At 38.6% G+C, this 24262-nt stretch overlaps 1 protein-coding gene across 3 annotated transcripts in view; it reads left to right on the top strand.

The window, feature by feature from the left end:
- The window catches only part of CADM2 (cell adhesion molecule 2), a 662737-nt gene that overhangs the window by 574501 nt on the left and 63974 nt on the right, over positions 1–24262 (top strand). For all 3 annotated transcript variants that reach the window (XM_069870099.1, XM_069870090.1, XM_069870080.1), the window contains one exon: positions 22707–22885. In XM_069870099.1, coding sequence (XP_069726200.1) covers positions 22707–22885 — 179 coding nt within the window. The remainder of the gene's footprint in view (positions 1–22706; positions 22886–24262) is intronic.

Raw genomic sequence — 24262 nt, 5'->3', positions numbered from 1 at the left:
CTCAGTCAGCATGAAAATTTTCAAAGAGGGTATAAATGGAGTGAGTATAGGAGAATAACAATACAGCTGGGTCCGTTGGCATACTTTTGGAATGGCTGCCTTATACATGAAAGGTGAAGAAGCCAGTGAGTTGTGTTTTGGTTTTGGGGTTTTTTTTTAATTGAACACTGATTCCTGTCCCTGTACTGTTCCTGGCTACTACTGCACAAGTACTCATAATGCACTTGCACCAGAGAAAGCCATTCAGTAAATCCAGTGCTTGCTTACATAATTTTCTGTAACTGTATTGGCAATTTTCCTTTCCTCATGAAACTGAGACTTATAGTCCTTATTGGCAGCAATTCTTTTTGCTACAGGACAACCTAAGAGAATTGTTTTGAAAGGTGATGAAATTGTTCCACTACACAGCAAAGAAATTCTGCCCTATTACTGAATAGGCAGAGAGAGCTACCCACAAGCCCATTGAATTTCCAAGTGTTGCACGCATATATTATTGGTCTTTTTTAATTGTTTTTTGGAAGAAGTTCTTTGATCTCCTTTCCCAAGAGTTATTGCTGGGAAAAATCACTTCATACAGTTGTTCTCAGTTGTCATGAGAGAGTACTATTCTGATGTATATTTTGACAAATAGGCCAAACAGGTATCATATTTACAAAAGATATGTTATTTGTCATGAATGGAAGGAATTGCGTATCTTTCCACAGAAAGAACTTTCTGGCATTAGCCCAGCCAATTAAGCCACCTGCTAAGGGCTGGAAAGCAAATGTTGGAAAAATATCCAAGCAACCTTTTTAGGTGTGAAAATGTAAGCTTAACACTACTCTATGGTGTGTGAGCATAGTTTCAGAACGAACAGAGATGGCAAGGTAAATGAGATTCTGGTTCTGATAGGCATGGCAAGAAGCAGGTAAGAGAATGAGTAAATTAACAACATTTAATATGATTACAAATTATTCATTGTTCATTTTAGATAGTCTTTGTCTTTCTATTGCAAGGAAAATCTCAGAGATTTAACAGACTTAAGTTTGGCTAGTCAAAATGAAATTTCCAGATTCAAGTCTTAGTATTTAAAGTACCACTGTAAACTGTTTCCAAAACTCATAAGACCTGAGGAAAGACTGAGTCTGTGCTTTGGAGTCTTCCATGGAAAAACAAAAGCAATGGGCTGAAAGGATGCAGAACCGCAAGAAGAGAATTGCCAAGAAACTGCTGTGACTGGTTTCCCGATTTGTCCCTCATCTAAGAACCTCCTATGAGCAGCTGAGGGGCTGAGTAGCAATGCTGGAGCTATTAATGATGAATAACCCTTTCAGGGAATGATCTAACTGGAAGACAGCGGTGAGTCTACTGGGTGTTGTTTAGTGAGGCCCTGAACAGAAAATTCCATCACAGATGTGCATGCTGTGCTGCATACATACCTTTTTTTGATATATTATGCAGCAGAAGCTTGAGGGAAGAGTCTTGTACGAAGGAAGAACTGCACAGGTTAGTCATTATCTAAATAATACAAACAAGATGTGAGTATTTAGTGTTTATACATTGGAAAACAGAAAAATCGACTGCAGCTTAGTAAAGGACCCTGTAACTTTCTCTTGTGCATTTCCCTCCATGATTAGCAGGAGTTGCCAGCTGTCCATCTGTGGTGGGTTGGCCATAGCTGGCTGCCAGACACCCACCCAGCCACTCTTGCAATCAGCCTACTCAACAGGATGTAGATGGAGATAAGGATAGGGAGATCACATTATCAATTACTGTCATGGGCGAAACAGGCTCAGCTTGGGGAAAAATAATTTAATTTATTGGCGGTTATCATAGAATCATAGAATAACCAGGTTGGAAGAGACCCACCGGATCATCGAGTCCAACCATATATATGATAAGAAACAAAGGCAAAAACTAAGAACACCTTCCCCTCATCCCCCTGCCTTTCTCCTAGGCTTGCCTTCACTCCTTCATTCCTAGCTCCTTTATTTCCTCCCTCCAGGGGATGAGGAATGAGAGCTGTGTTCAGCCCATAATAGCTCTTCTCTGTGGCTGCTTCCTCCTTACGCTGCTCTGGAGTGTTCTTCTCCAGGGGCTGCAGGGTTATCCCTGCTCCAACAGCTGGATCATCTCCTTCTTCCTCCTGCACTCCCCTCAGTGCTCACAGGGCTGTTTCTCACACTGTTCCCCTCACTGCCAGGCAGCATTTTGCCCTTCCTTACACAGGCTCTTCCCATGGCAGTGCCAGTGTGGCTGTGGGGCTCAGCCATGCCCTGCAGCGGGGCCATGGTTGTTGTCATTGTTTTGGTCTATTACTGCTTAGAAACACAGATTTGGTCAATTTTAAAATGAAATTATAAAGATTTTAGCAAAGATTAAGAAGCGCTGTTGGGATGAACTCTGATATCTCCATGGTAGGAGCAGGACATCCAGCCATAAATGCTTAGTGTGCAGTAGTGCTCACCTCAGAGCTGGGCCAGATGACAAAGAGTGGGGCACTGTGGTTCCTTGAAGGATGGTAGAAGGGAAGTAAGTGGGAGACAGGACAGAGTTTCTATATATTGTTGCTATTTAATTGTGATTTTGAGGTTTGGGTTCTTTGGGTTTTTTTGGTTTTTTGGTCTTTTTTAACTTTCTACTGCTCTCAAATACCTCTAGCCTATCTTCTTAGCTCATACATACATTTCTAGAATGCTCCAAGTGGTTTGACCCGAGTAGTGACAATCTTAGGGAGCTCTCAGTACGATCTATGTTCAGCTTGTTCTTCAAAATATATTTACTTCCAGTTTGCACCTGGAGGCAGAAAACAAAGTCTAAGCAATTATATGGTAATCAACATCAAAAAGGGGAACTAAAAAAAATGAAGAATCTTGTTAAAAAGAAGCTAAGAGGGTCAGCTAAGAAAATTTAATCTTTCCAGCCACCCTGAGGACTATGTTAGAAAAATAAAACAAGAGCTTAGAACCACAGGTTCAATACACATCACCTAAAAGAAAATTTGAGAAGGAGAAACTGGTGAGGCTAAACAGAAGAGAAAGCAAAGTAATAAAAATGGCAAAGCCATAATTTGAAAAGCTGAAGTTGTTTTGCAAAGGAAAGAGAAGATCCTTAGATATTTGTAGATTAAATCTGAAAATGCAGTGAGCCAAGCCAAAAAAAAAAAAATTGTAAAAAAATAGGAAAAGAAAGAAAAAGTGTTTGAGGAGCAACCAGAAAATGGAATTGAAAGTAATAGTTAAACTTTCTTGAAATATGTCAGGACATATGATAGTACATTCCTAGGATCAACTGAAGGTAGAAGAGGAAAGCCAGATGAATTTGCTACATCCATATTCTCTGTGGAAGAAACTGGGTATACTACAGAATGATTCCCCTTTTTTCTGAGGTGCTCACGAGAGAGATTTTCTTAAATTGACTATGGAGGAGGTTGTGGAACAAAAGGGGAAAATGAGCCGTAACAAGCCAGCAGGATCATATGATTTCACCTCAGCATTTGAAGGGAACTCAAGGATGAGATTGATGAATTACAGTCAGTGACAGGAAACTTCATTCCTAAAACCACCTTGCTAACTCAGAACAGCAGTGCTTCAGGATAGAGCCCAGAATGTGCAAGTCTATAGAATGGGCATCTGGGTTACACAAAAACAAACAAACAAGCAAGCAAACAAACAAAAAACCAAACAAGAACAATAAAAAGGAATGGAATTAGCAGGTTTGGAAATAAAATCAAATTTTCTGAGGGGAATAACATTTGCAGAGGCAAACTTCTATACAATAAGCATGTTAAAATTCCTCGAAGGGCATAGACAATATGCCTTCTGGTGGCCTATTTGATATAGAGGGGGAAATATTACAGAAGTCTCCAAAAGTGGAAATGCAAAGAGATAGCTGTTAGGGATTGTTGGTTCATTTTCTTTTCAAATACAAGTTTAAGGGAAAATTAAGCTAGTAAGAACTGGTTTTGTTGCAAAGCAAGGAGGTCATTTTTCATACAATGACTGGTAAACTTGGGGAATTTGTTGTCAGGGGATATGGCAGATGGTAAAAATTCATAGTAATTCAAGGGAAAACTGCATGAGCTTGTGGAAAGGAAAATCCTTAAGGTTTACAGAGTATTTTTTAACTGTACCTGGTGTCAGAAGTGCCTGAAATAGTTGCATGTCAGAGTGCTTGGGGAGGCAACATCTGTGCTTGGCCTGTTCCCTAGATATCTGCTTATCCCTGGTGTTAGAGATAAGGCACTGGGCTAGCTGAACTTCTACCCTCATACAGTACAACTGTTTCTGTGACGTTAAGTGTTGAACATGGTTTGTTGTGGCTTGCTAGGACTAGATGCTAATGGAGCTAGATCCCATTGAAACCTTGAGGAGATCTTCTTTACAGTGCTAAAATTATTGCCATGAAGGTAATAATGAATAATTTTCTGTGTGCAAGAAGTTTTTGTGAACTAAAGCACTCTCCTCTTTCTGGAGGTAATGATACATTTGGGAGAAGAAAAGCAAACTCCTGTAAGTAAATAATGTTTGTCTCTTTTTTCCCCTTTATTCTGTTAGTGTTTTATTAGTTATTTGTAGATGTAAAAGAAATTGACACAGACCACAGGATAGGACTTAGCTCTGAAATATAAATAATCATAAGTTCCCCGTGTATTGTTATTAGGATTTCATTATATTATCTTGAAAGCATGAAACACTTTATTATTTATTATGATCTAATACAATGTGCTTCAACATCAGATTTTCTTGACACTGGTGAAAAAATATAGCTGAAGTACAAAAATTTTATGGTGTATTTCCATTCCTTTGGTGTCTCTATAACTGTTATAAATATCAACAAACATTTGATTACTTGTTGAGAAGAACCCTTGATTCAGCTTAACATCTTAGAAACGTTGATGTTATGGCTGGTTGTTGAAAGTAGCTTGTCTAGCAAAAAGGGGATATTCTGCTGCATCTCCCAAACTTCATGATGTTCTTACATGCATTGAAAGTCAAGAAGTGCATACCTTGGTTAATGAGTGTTGGTACTGAAGACTTTGTATAGCCCTCGCTTGTCATTCAAGTTGTAGCACTGGTACTTTTATCATCTCTCTGGATGTTGTCACTGCACCTCAAGTGCATGCAGGAATTTTGGTTTAATGAGGCTTCTCCTTGACTGTGCCTTATATCAACAGCAAATTATTTTAATCAAGTAGTATTTGGACAAGTGAGTAACTGAATGAGATTTTCAACTGTTTGCCTGATGGCAAAAGCAGAAGTGAATCAGCCACTCTTCATTTTCCTCTTTGATTCTTGTGCCAGCACACATTTAACCTTAGCTCAAATAATGCAGTTGTTGTTATACGAGATTTCTCAGCTTATTGTAATAACACAGACAGAGTTCCTTAGGAGTGTTGGAATACAGCTCTTACTGGAAACAGTACAAGTTAGGCACGTTAATATCCATGTCTTAGCCTGAAATATCTAAGCAGCCTTTACTCCTGACTCATCAAAGGAAAAACAGCTCATAGTAATCTCACTGAGATTGGGCAAGGAGACCATGACGTAGCTGCCATCATGGAAATGTGGTGGGACGACTCATAACTGGAATGCTGCTATGGTGAGGTATAAACTCTTCAGGTGGGACAGGAAAGGTAGGAGAGGTGGTGGGGTAGCCCTCTGTTAGAGAGTGCTTTGATACCATTGTGCTCGGTTATGGTGGTGACAAGATTGTCTGTGGGTAAAAATCAGAGGAGCCCACAAGAAGGCAGATGTTGTGATGGGATTCTATTATAGACCACCTAGCCATGAAGAAAAAGCTGATGAGCTGTTCTACAAACAACTGGGAGAAGTCTCAAGATCACTAGCTCTTGTAGACTTTAATCTACAAGATGTCTGCTGGAAGTACAGCAGAGAGAAAGCAGTCTAGGAGGTTCCTGGAGTGTGTGGAAGACAACTTCCTCACACAACTGGTAAGTGAGCTGATAAGGGAAGGCACCGTCCTGGACCTGCTGTTTGTCAACAGAGAAGGCCTTCTGGGGGATGTAAGAGCTGGAGGATGCCTGGGGCAAAGCGATCATGAGATGGTAGAATTCTCAGTTCTGGGTGAGGTGAGGAGGGAGGTTAGCAGAACAGCCACCTTGAACTTCCAGAGGGCAGACTTTGGACTGTTCAGAAGGCTGATTGATAAAGTCCCATGGGAGACAGTCCTTAAGGGCAAGGGAGACCAAGAGGGCTGGGTACTCTTCAAAAAGGAAAACTTGGCAGCGCAGGAGCAAACTGTCCCATGTGCCAGAAAAGTAGACAGAAGGGAATAAAAACAGTTTGGTTGAGAAGGGAGATCTGGGTGGGCATCAAAAAGGAGAGGAATGTCTATGAACTTTGGAAGAAGGAATGGGCATCTTGGGAGGACTACAGGGAGGAAGTGAGATCATGCACTGAAAAAATCAGGAGGGCTAAAGCCCAACTAGAGCTCAGATTGGCCAAGTCGGTGAAAGATAATAAAAACTCTTTCTCTAAATACATCAATAGTAAAAGGAGGACCAGGGAGAATATTCAGTCTTTATTGGATGCAAAGGGAACAACTGTGACAGGGGGTAAGTACAAGGCTGAGGTACTTAATGCCTTCTTTGCCTCAGTCTTTAATAGTAAGGAAAGTTCTTACCTCTGTGTACATCCCCAGGAGCCAGAGGAGCAGAACAAAGCTCCCATGATCCAAGAGGAAGTGGTTAGAGACTTGCTTGGCCAATTAGACATTCACAAGACTATAGGGCCAGATGGGATCCATCCGAGGGTATTGAGGGAGCTGGCAGATGGGAGGGAGAGGAAAGGGACCTAAAAATGCAATGTGCATGTAGCTGCTTCCTGTTTCCTCTTTCTTGCAGTCTCTGTCATTATCTCAAAGTGGCACTCCAGCGTAGCCTGTGTAAGCCAAGATAGTTTCAGAAAATGTACATTTCTAGTCTTATAATATGAAAATGTAAAACATTTGAAATACGTAATGGTGGAGTCTTCTGCTATTTTTCTGTTATTTCTGGTAAATCAATATTTTCCCAGCTCTTGTGGCCCTATCTGGGAATGCTGTATGCTTGTAGACTTGTATAAAGAAAAACAATTATATAAACTGTTCTGAAGATATGCCAGTTAAGATGATGTTATTTTCCTCTCTTCTATGAAATGCATAGTAACTAAGGTGTGCATATCCTATTATTATGCTTTGCTGCTGACTTCCTATCCCCAGTAGTACTTCATTAACATTAAGAGCATAGTTCCTCGTTAATCCCAGTAATTTTCAGCAGCCATTCTCATGCATACACTTAAGCACCATATTATCTTAATAATGCTGACATTTGCATGTCTTTGAAATACTTCTTTTTCAGATATTGTCCATTTAATTCACTGCAGTTTCTAATATCCTTTGTTCTTATTGCCATGCTTTACTTACAGCTGATGAAAAAATTTACTAATTATCAATAGCTCTTAAAGGTTAAGCCAAAATCAACAAGATGTAAACAGCAGTGTAAGAAACTGAAAGATTTAGCTGTTTGAACACAGACTACATAATTGGAAACCTATAGAACTAGAATTATATTGAAACCAGGCCATTAAGATGTCTATTTTTAATCAATGTTTTTTTTAATATGAGTGGAATGCTTCTGCGCCATTTATCATCTCAGCTGTACTCTGACAGAAAAGAAAAAGCCTTTACAAACAGAAATAAAATATTTAAGCAAGGTGTGACAATTATTCTTTATATTCACTTTCCTATATGTATTTTCCCCTCTCCTCCCCTCTGCCCCTGCACTTACCTGAGAGCATAGGTCTTAGCTTATAAGGCCAAAAAGTAAGGGATTTGTCTTTCTGATTTGCACATCAATATATGGCACAAATCCCAGGCAGAAAAGAGGAAGGATGTATATTACTGACATGTTCCAGCACTGATCCAGAGTACTTCCAGCTCTGGAATTTTAAGGTTTTCAGGACATCACTGTTTCCCTGCTTCATCTTTTATCCGTTCCTCTGAGGGGAGTAATGTTGCTGTAGCCCTGTGTGGAACTCACTACTTTTCCTGTGTGAGGTTACCTGGCCATCAGTCTAAAGTTTGGCTTTGCTGACTTTCCGTTCTCTGGATGAAGTGGTGGTTTCACAAGTCTACTTCCCCCTCTGCCTGCTGCAGTAAGGGAGATGCACCTTATGGAGATCTCTCCTCCTTCACTTTCTTGCACAACCTCCTAAAAGCAAGGCTGTCATTTGCCCTTGACAAATTGTCCATCCACCTGAACAGCTCATTGTTGTGTAATCTGTTCATATCAGGCCTTCAGTACAAGAATTCTGATACAAAAGCAGCATCTTTGCTACTTTATAGAAACTGAAAAACACCTTATCTAATCTGTGGTCAAGTCCAGTCTGACCTGTGGATATTCCTTGCGAAGTGTTACCTAGTACATTGTCCTTGAGCTAGTGTCAGTTAGCTGACAGAGGCAGTCACTTCTGCAAGGCCTCCATTCCTTTGCAAGGCAGAATTTATGGCATTAGATTTTTTTAGTGTATTTTTTTTTCTTTACTGCTGCTGCATTGTCTTACACCTCTCCTTCTGCCTTTTTAGCCTTGGGAATCATTTTGAAAGAGATCTTAACATATTTTTTTTCCCCTGGTTAAAATTTAAAAGAAAATAAGTTAGTTATCAACTGGCAACACAAAATGGACAGTATTGCCATACATACCATTGTTTTCTACAGACAGAAGATTTTAAAGTGTGCTTTTTATGAAAGCTGTGTATAAGCTGTAGCAGTAATGGTGTTTTCTCTGAACTTTAGCGTCAGGCTGTAAAATGCATATTTTAAAAGTGTGGTTAATAGCTGGCTACTAGAAATTTTCCTAAATACTAGGCATTTTAATTGAAGTACTAAAAATACGTTAAAATATGCAGGTTTCTTTCAGAGTAAATCTGTAAAAAATTAAGTCAATGCCTATTCCCTGACCTTCTAATGGTGTATCTAAAAGAGATGCACCTTATTTATTTATGCTGTTTATTAATGTACCTTCTTTTCCTGTTTGCTCCTAAGTGATGGTGACCATGAAAGTTCGGAAATACAGCAGCCTCTTTCTCTCTCCTCCTTCTTGTATTTCTACATTCATAACCGATAGAAGGCAGAAATAAAGTAGATCAGCAAGTTTAGCCTTTCATTAGGGTAATGGCTTGCTTGTTGCCGAAATATCTGAAGACTTGAGAAAGTATAAAGGAATGGAAATGTCCAACCTGTTGTTTGGAAAGTTAGTCAGAGTCAGAGGAAGCAAAAAGTTGAAGGGCATGTAAAATGAGACATGAAAGATTTGAAAGTATATGGAGTGCATGAGAAATATGAGGGGGATTCAGGGAAACTGGAAAACCGGTCAGTGAGGTTATATTTTATAGAACTGGCACTGTAGAGACTGGTCAGCTGAAGGCATTTACTGTTCTTTGCAATGAAAGCACGTTTGTGTAAAAACAAAATGGACTGCACAGCTCCAGTGCAAGGGAGATACAGATCCATGATACCTTGCCCCCTCCCCTCTCTTTTTCTTTCTTTCTTTTTTTTTTTTTTTTCAGCCTACCCTAAAAAGCCTACTAACAGAGTCTCATCAGTGTGTGAATAAAAGTTGCTGTAGAATAGAAACTGGCAGCCTTCTCATGAAAACTCTGTATATATGGGTTATATGCATTATACACACGTCTAATTTAAAGTGGAACTATTACTATGGTATTAGTCTGACTGTTGATAAAGAATGCAATTTTAAAATTAAGAGCTCCACTCACAAGTACACCTATATTAAAATTTTGGCAGGGCCTAGGAAGTATAAGGAAAATTGTGATCATTTTTAAATATTAAATCCATTAGTGAAGACAATGAATTTTAATTTCTTGAAGAAAATTAGACACAAGACAAACCCAACACTTAATTTAATGAAGAACTTCCATTAGAGAAATTAGCAAATTGGTTGGATATCAATTATAATAACAATAAAATACTTAAAAACTATAGGAAATTTTACAAATCTTCTGAAGAGGTGAAGAGTTCAGATCTATAAAAAAAGAAAAACTTGAAAATAATTTTGGATAAAAACCAAAAGCATACCTATAGAGGAAGTATCAGGCTTGGAAGAGTACTGGATGTATATACTTGGGGAAGTAATCAGTACCACAATAAATTGGTTTAAAGGTAGAAATAAAATGAAGAAATGAAAGATTTCTGAGGTCTTATGATGAAACTCAAACATAACACCAACACACCATCAATAGTGTATCAATAGTGATAGGATTTGGGGCAATGGGTATAAACTGGAGAAGGGCAGATTTAGACTAAACATAAGGAAGAATTTCTTCACCATGAGAGTGTTGAGGCACCGGCACAGGTTACCCAGGGAAACTGTGGCTGCCTCATCCCTGGAGGTATTCAAGGCCAGGTTGGATGGGGCCTCGGGCAGCCTGGTCTGGTGGGAGGTGTCCCTGCCCATGGCAGGGGGGCTGGAACTGGATGATCTTTAATGTCCCTTCCAACCCAAACTATTCTATCATTCTATTATTCTATGATCAAAAGAATAAAAGTGGAAGTACTTTTAAAATTTTTTATATGCAAATAATAAAAGTAAGGTGGCTTAGAAGAATACTATTTGGACTTTTTTTGTTGTTATTGTTTTAGAACACAAACTTGGAAAGGATGTCTGAGAGCATTCAGACATTTCATAGCACCAAAATAAGTCTGGCAATCAGGAAGCAATTAAACATTCTTAAAACAGCTATAAAACCTGAAATACATTTTGTACTTCCATGAAAGTTACAGGTATTTTGCAACTGATGTCTGAACCTTCACTAGGTTGAAAACACTGGATATTTAGAATACTTTATAGATTTGCCTTCTCTAGAACTTGTTGTTGGTTCACATATTAGGATTATTTAAAGTATTGCTTTTTCACATTACTACAAAAATGATAGCTGAAGCAGGCAACAATCATATAAACTGAAAGACTTCTGTTCTTAGTGATAGTGATCCTGAAAGCAGGTTTAAATATAATTCCAAGTTTCATACTTTAAGAGCAGAAAGTGTTCCACTTGTGATTTGTTGTTAAGTACTAACAAGAAGTACGTTGAGTGTAAACTTAATATACTTTAAAAAAGTATTTTCATATAGTCATAGTATTTACTCAGTACTTGTAAGTCATTATGGTAGTGCCAGATTAATTCTTGATTCAGATATGGACAGACTAATTCACTGATCAATGGACAAAATATTACTGTTCATATGAATCGGAAAGTGCTCCACTCCAGAATATATACTAGATTTGGATGGCTAGGTTTTTAATGCATTTTTATGATAATCTGAGCTGTTGTGGCATGGAAGTTTTAGATTCAGGACATAAAGCATACTATGTGGTACAATACATTTTGGAACACTTTCTCAATATGGCATATTCAAAGGAAAATGTTTTGCAGAATACATAAGTGCCAAAAGATAGAAAAAGGTAGAAAACAGAAAAATCACTTCATTACTTAAAAATATGAGATGAATAATTTAAATAGTCAGCATGAACTTCAAGCCTTAAGCGACAGCAGATGCCTGTCAATCCTGATCTATATTTACACACTGGCACAGAGTTAAGACCTTTAGTCAATAGTTCAGGAATATATAGTTAATTTCCCTTTAAGAGTAATCAAGCTCCATAAGACAGAAAATCCAAATTTGTTCACTCTGCAGGAGATCCATGTAATTTGTAGAAGCTTTGAACTTTGCAAAAAGGTTTCTAGTTCTTATGTAAATTAAAGATAATAGGGTTCTCATGTTAATCAGGAAAAAAATAAGCTTTTCAATATATAGAGTACAATTCAGCAAATAAATTGATACATGGATTTGAAGTTATTAATATCAATTAGAAAAGCTGACATTCTGATCATCTCTGCAAACCTTCCATTATTATAACAAGATTTAGCTGCCTGTCACACTGGAAAGGTAGATCAGGATTTGCTGGTACCTCTGCTAATAGTGTTTGCCTAACTAATAGGAGACCAAGAGAAGCAGAAGATCTTCAACCAGAGCTGTCTTCTCTCTTGCTCATTTGGCAGTCAATTGTAACTTCATGCTGAGTTGCTCCTAAGAGAACAGGAAGGGAGGTGAGGGAGAGGGGAAATGATCAATAAAGATAAGAAATACGAAATAGACTGTAGGTCTCTTCCAGATCAAGTGAAAGGTCTTGCTTAGAATGATTTTTATTTTTCTTAGCTTAATATGATCACATAGAGGAACTTTTAACAGACATTTCCTTCAGGACTTAATAAAAAATGCAAGGCAAAAGAGTTTGCATTCTTTAAAGGTAAGTGACATTTGTAAGAAGTTAGCATGTTATTTTTATGGCATGTAATGGTAATTTCACTGCAAGGTGAGTTTAATACCTCTAAAGACAAAAAGGAGATTCCTTCTGATACAGAAGAGCAGATAAGATGTTCAGATAAAAACGTTAAAAGAAATGAATAGAATTAGGAGCAGCACTGCTGAAACAGGCAAAATAAAATATGTAACCTGAATGATTATAGTATTTTCTCAGAAATCTTTATGACAAGAACAGTTTTTTAGAAGATGCATCTTCAGGTAAGTGTTTTCCTGACTCTGAATAGTTAGAGGTACTTCGGGTGATAAATGGTGTTAGCAACCAACTGTGCACAGTTTGATTTCATGTCTCATTGCGTTTATTCCGAGTTGGCCGTTTGCATGCTCTGGTATTGGGGGCATAAGAAATCACTTTAAAGTAAGTAAGTAACTGTGTTATCACATACTAGAGTGATGGGTTCCTGTGTATTCTTCTATTGAGAAAATCTGCTGACTTGTACTAAGTTTTGATGTACTGCATGAAATCAAAACAGAGCTTTTTCTCCTATTGACCCATCAGCAATATTGCATGTTTGTGAGCTATCTGATTTTGCATTTCTTTCAAAGCTAAAGGGCTGGCAGTGCTAATACAACCAAACTAACCCTGACAAAACACTGCTTCTCCATCACGTGCAGTGACTATTGATAAAGAATTATAGTTCTCTGAACTATTTTTTTCGCTTCACTATTGCAAATCATGGAAAGACGGTGGATCACCCACAGCAATAAGCACACCAGTTTGGTGTCCTCCTTTTCCTTCCACGTCAAATTTACCTTAGGGAGGGTAGTACTTTGTACAAGCTTAGCAGATTCCTCACATCTGCCTTCATGTGTCAATGGATTTTGAGTTTATTTAAATCAAATTCTGGCCTATATCCCTGTGGCATCTGCTCACAAAGTTGTGGAGGTTTTTTTGAGACAATGTTTTTGTCTATCTCTAGCTTCCCTGCAGCTAACGATAGCAGAATACAAAGGATATTTCTGGTGCAATTCACTAAGGAAACTTAAATATGGTTGCAGAAGAAAGATTAGCGTATAGATGGGGGAAATATGAATATGAAATATTATTCTTTTATGATTTAGCAATCTACATTTTGTATCTTTGTATAAAAGTATAAATAGCTTTGCTTTGAAAAGACTCTTCCTGAGTCACTTTAATCAGTAGCTGTCACAGGCTGTTGAGGATAAGGTCTTTTGACTGGAAATTTAGTCTATCATATTAACATGGTTATCAACTGTAATCCAGGGAGCTAATCTTAAGGCGAGAGGACTGCCTGATTTATCCAAAGCAAGCTACAGGCAGGTTGGCCTGTCACTCAAATACATTTGTGATGGACAAAAGAAGTTTTCCATATCAAGGACAGAAGATAAGGGAAGAGGGGCTGTGGGTTGTTGTTGTTGTTCTTTCTTTTGTTTGGTTTTTTCCCTTTTCTATTTTTTTCTGGGTTTTGATGTTAACTTTTTTTCTGTAAGGGATTAATACTAACACCATTTGAGATCCCTGACACCTCTTTGTTTATCATTTAAGCAACTTTTTTCAAAGGCATAATCCGCTGCAGCTATTTTCAACATTTTTGTTGTTTCTGTTGTCTTTATTTATAGCTGTGAATTCCTGACAAATTTTTATGATACAAAAAGTAGTAGTCTGTATTTTGTTGCCTCCTTATTTTTTACATATGTTGATAATTTATTTCTTATCCATTTTAAAAACATTGTTATAGGGCACCCTGAATATTCTTAGGCTACCTTATGTCTGGTGAGATGCTTAAAAGAGAAAAGTATATATAAATATAATAGTCAATTCAGCTGTTCAAAACTTCCTTCTTAAAAAAAGGAGAAATTAATAAAAGGTACTTAGGATATTCTTGACTAATTCTTCTGGGGACAAAAACACTTCATGACATTTTCTCAAGCTTTGCAGAACTACAAAATCACAGACTGCTCTTATCTCAAAAAATAAAAAACAACTATCCAAGCCTTTTAAGAAAGGCTAGTGACCATGTATGTAGATGTTTTTTATAGAAATAATGCTCCCAAACCTGTTCATTCCAATATGACTCATCAGACTGAGACTTTAAATAAACAAGAGGTTCCCTTGGGATTTCAACTTTCAACTGGATGATTAACTGGCAAAGCTAAAATTCCAGATTCTCAACACAGAGAAACTCTATAAGTTTCAAATTAATGAAGGAATATTTTTTTATAGACTTCAGAGGATACAAGTGTGCTCCTGTTTGGAAAAGTTAAACACAATGTTCAAGAGTTCCATACTCAAAATAATGAATTTACTTGTCTTGCTAGTGTTCCATAAATCCTCCTTCCATCTCTCTTATTTTAACCCACATTGGCTACAAAATTTTAACAAGGTGCTTAGATGACCAGCTGGATGATAATATCCTCGGTGAGACTTAGTATGTAAAAAGCTGGCATTGGTTTTTTTTTGTTGTTCTTGTTTTGGGGGTTTTTTTTGAGTGTGAACTTAGAGAAGTTAAAAGGTTACCCTGTGCTAATTTCATGGGCCAGTAAGGTATCTGAGTGTTGTTTACTAAGGTCTCAAGGAAGAACACTTTGTACATGACCTTTCTGTACACAAGAACCAGAAAAGGGAAACAAAAATTAATAGCGCCAAGAACTTTAAAGTGAGAATGGATTGCATTGCTTAAATTCACTTTGTTCAGAAAGGAAAGGAGATATATCTATGTATCATTTTTGAATGAAGGCTAAGTTAAAACAAATACAGTGGTTAGATATAAAGGTATCACTGGAAAGGAGAATTATAGGAAAGCACTGAAACATCATGATCCTTTGGTTAAGAATCGAGAAAGGGATGGAAAATTAAAGAAGCTGTTTTAAAATACTACTGTGTAACTTTAAACCGCTAGATTATCAAAAATATTAATGTGGGCCTAAGTATTAATTTTTTAATTTAATATTACATAAACATATGTTGAAAAGGTAAGTCTGTGCCTAAATTTTGGGTTGTAATCAAATTCAGCTGTGGATTTTAAAACATTTTTTTTTTTCCCCAAGACATTCTAGTTCATCCTTAACTTTCTTTCTGACTTATTTTGGAAGAAAAGTGTTGCCATCACGGAAACATGGTGGGATGACTCATATAACTGGAGTGCAGACATGGTGGGGTATAACCTCTTCAATCGGGACAGGAAGGGTAGGAGAGGATGCGGGGTAGCCCTCTATGTTAGAGAGTGATTTGATACCCTCAAGCGTGATTTTGGTGATTATGGGATTGAGTGCCAGTGGGTTAAAATCAGAGGAGCCCACAAGAAGGTAGATATTGTGATGGAAGCCTGTAATAGACCACCCAGCCAAGAAGAAGCAGCTGATGAGCTCTTCTATAATCAACTGGGAGTAGTCTCAAGATTGCTAACTCTTGTCGTTTTGGGAGAATTCAGTCTGATGGCTATCTGCTGGAAGTGCAATACAGCAGAAAGGAAGCAGTTTAGGAGGTTCCTGTACTGCGTGGAAGACAACTTCCTCACACAACTGGTGAGTGAGCCAACAAGGGAAGGCCCCCCATTGGACCTGCTGTTTGTCAACAGAGAAGGCCTTGTGGGGGGTGTGTGGGATGTGACTGTTGGAGGACACCTGGGACAAAGTGATCATGAAATGATAGGTTTTTCAGTCTTAGGTGAGGTGAAGAGAGGGATTAGCAGAATAGTAACATTAAAGTTCCAGAGGGCAGACTTTGGACTATTCAGAAGGCTGGTTGATAAAGTCTCATGGGAGACAGTCCTTAAGGGTAAGGGAGCCCACAGGAGATAGGCAACTCTTCAAAAAGGGAATCCTAGCAGCTCAGGAGCAAGCCATCCCCATGTTCCAGAAAAGGAGCTGTCGGGAAAAAAAAAACCAAACAGCTTGGTTGAGCAGGGAGATTTTGAAAGACATCAAAAAGAAGAGGAATGTCTATGAGCTTTGGAAGATGTGACAAGCATCTTGGGTGGACTACAGGGAGGAAGTGAGATTGTGCACAGAAAAAATCAAGAGGGCTAAGGCCCAACTAGAAATGAGATTAACCAAGTCTGCGAAAATTAACAAAAAACTTTCTATAAATATATTAACAATAAAAGGAGGACTAGGGGGAATATTCAATCCCTGTTGGATGCAAATGGAACAACTGTGACAGGGGAAGAGTACAAGGCTGAGGTACTTAATGCCTCCTTTGCCTCAGTCTTTAATAGTAAGGAAAGTTGTTCCCTCTGTGTACAAACACAGGAGCCAGAGGAGCAGAACAAAGCTGCCGTGGTCCAAGAGGAAGTGGTTAGAGACTTGCTTGGCCAATTAGACATTCACAAGACTGTGGGGCCAGATGGGATCCATCCGAGGGTATTGAGGGAGCTGGCGGACGTGCTTGCCAAACCCCTTTCCATCATCTTCCAGCAGTCCTGGCTGATTGGGGAAGTTCCACTGGATGGGAGGCTGATTGATGTTATACCCATCTACAAGAAGGGTTGGAGGGAGGATCCAGGAAACTACAGGCCTATCAGTCTGACCTCAGTGCCAGGGAAAGTCATGCAACAGGTGATCTTGAGTGCTATCATGAAGCACATGCAAGAGAACCAGGTGATCAGACCCAGTCAACACGGGTTCATGAAAGGCAGGTCCTGCCAAACTAACCTGACTACTTCTATGAGAAGGTGACCTGCCTACTGGACGAGGGAAAGGCTGTGGATGTGGTCTTCCTGGACTTCAGTAAAGCCTTTGACACAGTTTCTCACAGCATTCTGCTTGAGAAACTGTCAGCTCCTGTCCTGGACAGGCGCACACTCTCCTGGGTGAAAAACTAGTTGGATGGCCAGGCCCAGAAAGTGGTGGTAAATGGAGTTAACTCCAGCTGGAGGCCATTTACAAGTGGTGTCCCCAGGGCTCAGTGCTGGGTCCAGCCCTGTTCAGTGTCTTTATCAATGACCTGGATGACACTAAGCTGGGTGGAAGTGCTGATCTGCTAGAGGGTAGAGAGGCTCTCCAGGCTGGACCGCTGGGCTGAGACCAATGGCATGAGGTTTAACAAGGCCAAATGCTGGGTCCTGCACTTGGGGCACAACAACCCTGTGCAGTGCTACAGACGTGGAGAAGTCTGTCTAGAAAGCTGCCTGGAGGAGAAGGACCTGGGGGTGTTGGTTGACAGCGACTGAACATGAGCCAGCAGTGTGCCCAGGTGGCCAAGAAGACCAATGGCATCTTGGCTTGTATCAGAAATGGTGTGACCAGCAGGTCCAGGGAGGTTATTCTCCCTCTGTACTTGGCTCTAGTGAGACCGCACCTCAAATACTGTGTTCAGTTCTGGGCCCCTCACCACAAGAAGGATGTTGAGACTCTGGAGTGTGTCCAGAGAATAGCAACAAAGCTGGTGAAGGGGCTGGAGAACAAGTCTTATGGGAAGCAGCTGAGGGAGCTGAATTGTTTAGCCTGGAGAAGAGGAGGCTGAGGGGTGACCTCATTGCTCTCTACAACTACCTGAAAGGAAATTGTAGAGAGGAGGAAGCTGGCCTCTTCTCCCAGGTGACGGGGACAGGACCAGAGGGAATGGCCTTAAGGTCTGTCAAGGGAGGTTCAGGCTTGACATCAGGAAAAAATTTTTTATGGAAAGGGTCACTGGGCACTGGAACAGGCTGCCCAGGGAGGTGGTTAAGTCACCTTCCCTGGAGATGTTTAAAAGATGGATGGATGAGTTGGCGAGGGGCATGGTTTAGTGATTGATAGAAATGGTTGGACTCGATGGTCTTGTGGGATTTGCGAAGTTACTTACAAGAAAATTCCTGTTCTGCAGTATAATACATGTATAATCCTGGACCTATTTTCTTTATATCCCCATTGCAGTTCCATTTCAGTTTGTATATGTAAGAATACTAGAGTCTTTTGCTTTTTCTCTCAAGTGTTGAAGTTAACATGGAGATAGTTGTCTGAATTATTTATTTACATGAAATCCAGATCCGTCTTGCAAGTCAGTTACTGAAATCTTCTGGGCCTTTCTACTAAGATTAATTATACCAAAATCTAAGCCCATTTAGCAGGTCTTCAGAGAGAGTAGAGTTCCTTTAGGGATTTAAGGAGAAGTCATTGGTCATAATTAAGGATTTTTAGTATCTATGTGATCAGTATCTCTGGCTTCTTTCAGTTTAGTACAGTCCTGATAGTACCATTGCATGCAGCTGCATGCAAAGCCAAAGCACTAAAAGCACTGCATACTAGCGAAACAAACAGCATGGGTTGTCACAGTTGAGCTGTGTCTTTAAGAGAATTTCTCCAGCATAGCATGCTTAATTTGTTTGGGTTAGCTTTAAAAGGTGTCAGAATAGGTAAGCCAGAAACAGAGCTGTGTTTCAGGGAAGAAAATACCTCCTTGGTGCTTCAGCTTTGTTACCTCCCTCAAACCAGTGAAGAGTCTTAGTGGTAGCACAGCTCATGACCACTTAACTTCATCCACATGAGGGGATTAAACCAGGGATACAGAAAAGCACCTCTCATCCAAGATAGGAAAAAAAGGAGGGCAAACTTGTTCTTTGGGTGATGGGATTGGTACCAGCAGGCTGTATGCCTCCATCAGGACAGAGCAGGTCAGTGAGCTTGTTTGTGCCATGACATGTGTTAAAGTGGTAATGTGCAATTGCATTAGTGGCCACAGTGCTCATTCTGGCTTTACAGCTATTGTGCTGCAAGAAAGATGTTTTCAGGATTGTCTGAGAAAAATGGAGATTAAACTGGAAAGTGTGATTCAACTTGAAGTAAGCACAAATGCAAGGCACAGGGATACTCTGTTCCAGTGCACACAGAAACAGATAGCATTATGGCAACTCTTTAACATATGAAGAAAAGCTGTAATTCTGCAATACTGGAGATGCATACAATAGAGAAAAATGTGCATTATTGTGAGTGTACATAATTGATGGATATTTTAGAATGTCAAACCTCAATATCTCCCAGTTCATCCAGAATCCTTTCAAAATGCTGGGTAAGAGAAAGAACCTCTGTTTCAATCTGCACCCATTCAATAGGCTAAACTCTGGGGAATGCACATTTCTCTTTGCCTTATGTCACTGAAGGAAAGCTTCTCTACCAGTGTTTCAGCTACATTTGTTCTTTGGAAAATAAAGGTATTAAAGCAATTATAAAGGAATAACCAATATGTTCTGAATTTATGTTCCTTTACCCTTTTTTTCTGTGATTCCCCCTGCCCCACCCAATAATCTCAGAAGGTATCAAATTCTAATAAAGAGAGAAAGAGGCCTACTAAGTACAAGGCTATCCTAAGTTCTGGCAAGGTTATAATATGCAGAAGCATTACTTACCATATCTTGCAATATTTCTTTCTATTGCTAAGAGATCAGTGAAAGTAAAAGAAAGTAAATGTATTTATACCAGTGGGTAGGGAACTTCCAGAATTCATTACTACAGAAGGCTGGGTAGGTAGACAGTATAAGCAGATTCAACAAATTTTTAGAGATATTCATAGGCAACAGGTCTTAATACTAAGTAGATACAAAAGAGAGCAAGAGATGTGCCCACCAATATCCCTGACAAAATGATTGTGGATGCTGGCAGAGTACAGGGGGAAATGACCCCCAAAAATGGCCCCACTTAAATGCTTTCCTTCAATAGTCGCTCCCTTTGTCATTGACCATGGCAGTGTGCTGGCTTGGGTGCATGGGCCTGTCTCATGTTCTAATGCACTTCTGCCTAATTAGTAAATTGTTTAGACCACAGTGTCTCAAAGCTTCCCCGCAGTACAAGCAAAATTTAATTCTTTGGTTGTGACAGGATTGCTGCTTTAGGCACCATCCTCCTTGAGAGAAGTGAGAAGGAGTGAGAGCTGTGCCCGGCCACCAGGGTGTGTTGACTGTGGGACCACTGCCCAGGAATTGCTCTGCTGCTGCCACTGAGCCAGCACAGGGTGGCTGAATATGAACTGTTAATTAGCGGCTTCCCCAACGCTGACAGTATGTAGGTCTGCCTCTCTCTAAGCTGGGGTTTTCCTGCCACCATCATTTTGCAGCCACAGCTAACCACTCTGTATAAGACTCGATTTGGTGTATTACAATGTGACAAAGAGCCCTGAATAATTTATATCTAAGGCTCCATTTCATAGTTGTTTGTTATCCTGTGGGTTTTCCCCTAGGATATGCCATCTAATTTCAATTTAAAATGTAAGTTCGATAAATTACCACTGCACAGAAGTGGCTTTAACATGCTATTTATGAAGGTAATGGTGCACATTGTAGCAGAAGTGTTTCAGTTTTCCCTCCTGGGATTACAGATTCAAAGTAAGCTGGTAAATGGGGAACAATGAGGAGTTTTCTAGGAAATGGAACGAATCCACCTTCACATATCAAAGCAAATCAGACCTCAAAGTTATGAACTCCATAGGACAATGTTTCTGCAACAGCCTGGCCTTCTAGATTTGCTACTTGCATTACATAGAAAGGAAGGATGTATATTGTGAGTCACATGTATTTAGACAGCAGTTCCTGAAAGGGCACTTAGGAAAAAAATTAAGACATATTTAAAGTAAAGTATAAATAAGGCCCATTACACTGACAGTTCTTAATCCTTTGTTTAAAATTATGTGTCTTGTTATATTTCCTGAGTATATGATTTTCTAAAAGAAAAATCATAACCTCAGAGAATAGCTGGTCTAGATAACAAGTTCAACAATGATTTAACAAGATGTCATCCAAATATTACTAAAATCTGTATGAATCTGTTATCTTTCAAAAGAAAAATAAGTTATAGTATTTTTACTTTTAAAATAATGTGTATTACATAGCAGTAAGTGCATTTGAGAAAAAAAACACTTTGTTTATGTGTCTTGCCTGACTTATAAGATAATTATGTTATTGTAGTCATTAGGACTATTTTGCAGTGCATGAGGCCACATTTTGGCAAAATGTCTGTCCTTAAGTACTTAGGTTTAAATCTTATTCTTAACATTTATTATCTTTAATAGGTTTTAAACACCTGCTAAAATTAATGAAATTAAGTATTTAATGAGTAAGACTAGCAAATAATTTGGCATCTGCTGATTTTATAACAGTGTTTTACATTATGTTGTATTACTTAGTCATACAGTTGCATACCTTGATAGGAAAATGTAATGCAACATTCTCCTGCAAAATAAATGTGCAAATATATAATGGTTTCTGAATGAATTTACTTAAATAGTATACACAAAAGAAAGGGATTGCTGTTTGGGTTATAGTGTACAAATCTACTAGAGACAAGTAACATAACAGTGAATCCCCAACCCGTCTATATCTTGATTTAGTGACTAATATCTAAGAACCTGAGATGCTCTGTTTGTTTGTGAGATAGTCAGGATTCAGTAAGCCAAGTTTTCATTCTCAGTCACGGACCTTTCTTTCTGGTGATACTCCTCATGTAAATTTGAAAGTGGGTCTTCTTACATGTAAATTAAGATTACATTCTGGTAATAAATACATCCTGCTATATATCAGGCAAATTTAATGAACTGAAGAGCTTCTTGAGAGTCTTTAGGAAAGGGTTAGGAATCACTTGCCAGTGGGAAGGCATATGGGAATCTCCAAGATGGTCAGTTCCCTTCTCTGTGGTGCCCTTAACTTGCCTAGGGAGTTATCACTGTCAGTACTTTGCCTTTTGCTTGTTTTATACAAGTTCATGAAGCACAAAAGGAAAGGTTTCACGAAAGAAGGAAATCCAGATTTTAAGTAAAATCTTATATTGATGTGGGGGACATGTATAACAAGGAATTGTTTGAGGGAAGAATGCAGAAAGGGTAGAAAAAGGGATGGGCTGTGGCACAATGCAGCAACAGAAACAAATTTAGATTGTGTATAAGATGTGCTGCTTTGAGACTGATATGCCTGGTTCAGGAAAAAATACTCAGGGCATGCAAGTGCACTTGTGAATGTGAGTAGCCTAAATAGTTCTAGAATACATTTGCAAACCACTTACATTTACCTCAGCCTGCTTGCATGATTTCTAATGTCTGTCAGCCACGCAGGACCATATTGCTCATCACACGAATAGAAAGCTGTTTTCACTTAGCTTGCCAAGTGGACCCTGAAACCTCATGAGAAGTACTTTTTAATTTAGGGAAGATCTCGACCTGTTCCAGTACCATTCTGTTTCCTTTTTTGTTTCTCTTTTCTTCCCTGCTTGTTCTTTCACTTTTTTTTTTTGTAGTTCCCATCAGGGATGGTGAGTTTATAATAATGACAGTTCATTATATCCAGTAACTCAAATTATCATTGAATATTCTATGATGGCAATCTAGTATTCATATTTCTGATTCTTCTGTTTCTGTTTTATATGTTGTACATACATGCTTCATGTATCTGTTTAAATCCCACAGGCCAGAACCAGTGCTGTGGACAAAGGATGGTGGAGAATTACCAGATCCAGAAAGAATGGTTGTCAACGGCAGGATCCTAAGCATCAGTTTCCTAAACAAAACAGACAATGGCACATACCGATGTGAAGCAAAAAATCCTATTGGCCGAAACAGCACAGAATATGTCCTGATAGTACATGGTGAGTGCATTCTCATTAGTTTTTTGGTGCATGATATGCATATGTAGCATTTCTAGAAAATACAATCAGATGTTTACGACAGTTACCAAAAGAACAGCAAGAAAAACTGAACGTAAAACCGCGTTATTATAGATCCTGTCACCTAGTTTGGGGGTATGTTTACTTCCTTTTATTGGCATACCTGTCTTCATGCAGTTTAAACAAAATATATTCACTTATGCTGTGAACTTTTTGCAACATAAACACCTGTAAAAATCTTTTGCGGCATGTTGATGCAGTTTTATAAATATTTGCCTCAGGCACTCAGTGTTCTGATAAAGCCGATTACAAAAGGATATATGAAGGGAAATATGGAAATATCAGACAGATAGGGTTTTGAGGGTTTCTGTTTTGTTTTTTACAGGCCACCAAAGACAGGATATCAGAGACTTTTCCTCATGCAGGTTATAGCCTGCTACTGAGAAAATTCAGCTCATACAAGATAGCTGATCATCATCTGGCCTATTGTTACAGTCAATCCTCAAAAATACATCATGTAATAAATCAGTGATATTTCCAATAAAATTGAAAATTAAGAAGGTTCACATTAAATTATAGTTTGTTTTCTTTAATTAATTAGGCAACAATATGTGTCACATGAAAAGAATAGCAGGCATTTAAATTAATCATGAAATAGATTGATATAACACAGGTATAAGAGAAACTATAATATAAAAGTTAGCATTTCCCTTTAATACAGCTTTGCAATATGTATCTACCAGTCTTGAAGCATAATGTTCTCTTATCAGAGATATGTATATGATAATTCCTGGAAAATTATGAATTCTGTAATTTAAATTTTAACCTAAAGGAATATAGGTGCAAAAGCTTCACTGTAGTTCCTGACAGTACACTTTTTTCCCTCTAGTTTTTTAAATCCTGTAAGCATTTATAGAAATGACAAAATAAAATAAAACAATCTAATACAAATCATAGTCTGTAAATACACATGGGAATTTATAGTCTGTAAATACACATGGGAACTTTATAGATTTTGTTTGCTGATGATCAATTCAGGTAGAACAAGTATATGTTTCTTTGATGTCTGCAAGCTCTCAAAAACTGCTTTTCATTAATGGTTTAACCTGCCTTTAGACATTTGGCAGAAAACTTTTAATAAGTGCTACTTTCAGCTTTCAATAATGAGGTTTTTTTTTGGTGCTGTTGATGAAATGTCATTTATCAAAAGAACCTCATAGATTACTTCTCATTTTTCTTTAAGTTGATTATTAGTTTATGAAGGATTAGTGGCACAAGTAAGGAGGAGGTCTTTGCATGAGGAACACAGAGTCTGTACTGATGCGTGAGTATTTCTGTACTAAAGACAAACAGAAAAAA

Source organism: Phaenicophaeus curvirostris, chromosome 1, assembly GCF_032191515.1.
Source record: "Phaenicophaeus curvirostris isolate KB17595 chromosome 1, BPBGC_Pcur_1.0, whole genome shotgun sequence".
NCBI lineage: Eukaryota > Metazoa > Chordata > Aves > Cuculiformes > Cuculidae > Phaenicophaeus > Phaenicophaeus curvirostris.
The sequence above is the reverse complement of the archived record's forward strand: the minus strand, read 5'-3'. Positions and strand labels throughout refer to the sequence as shown.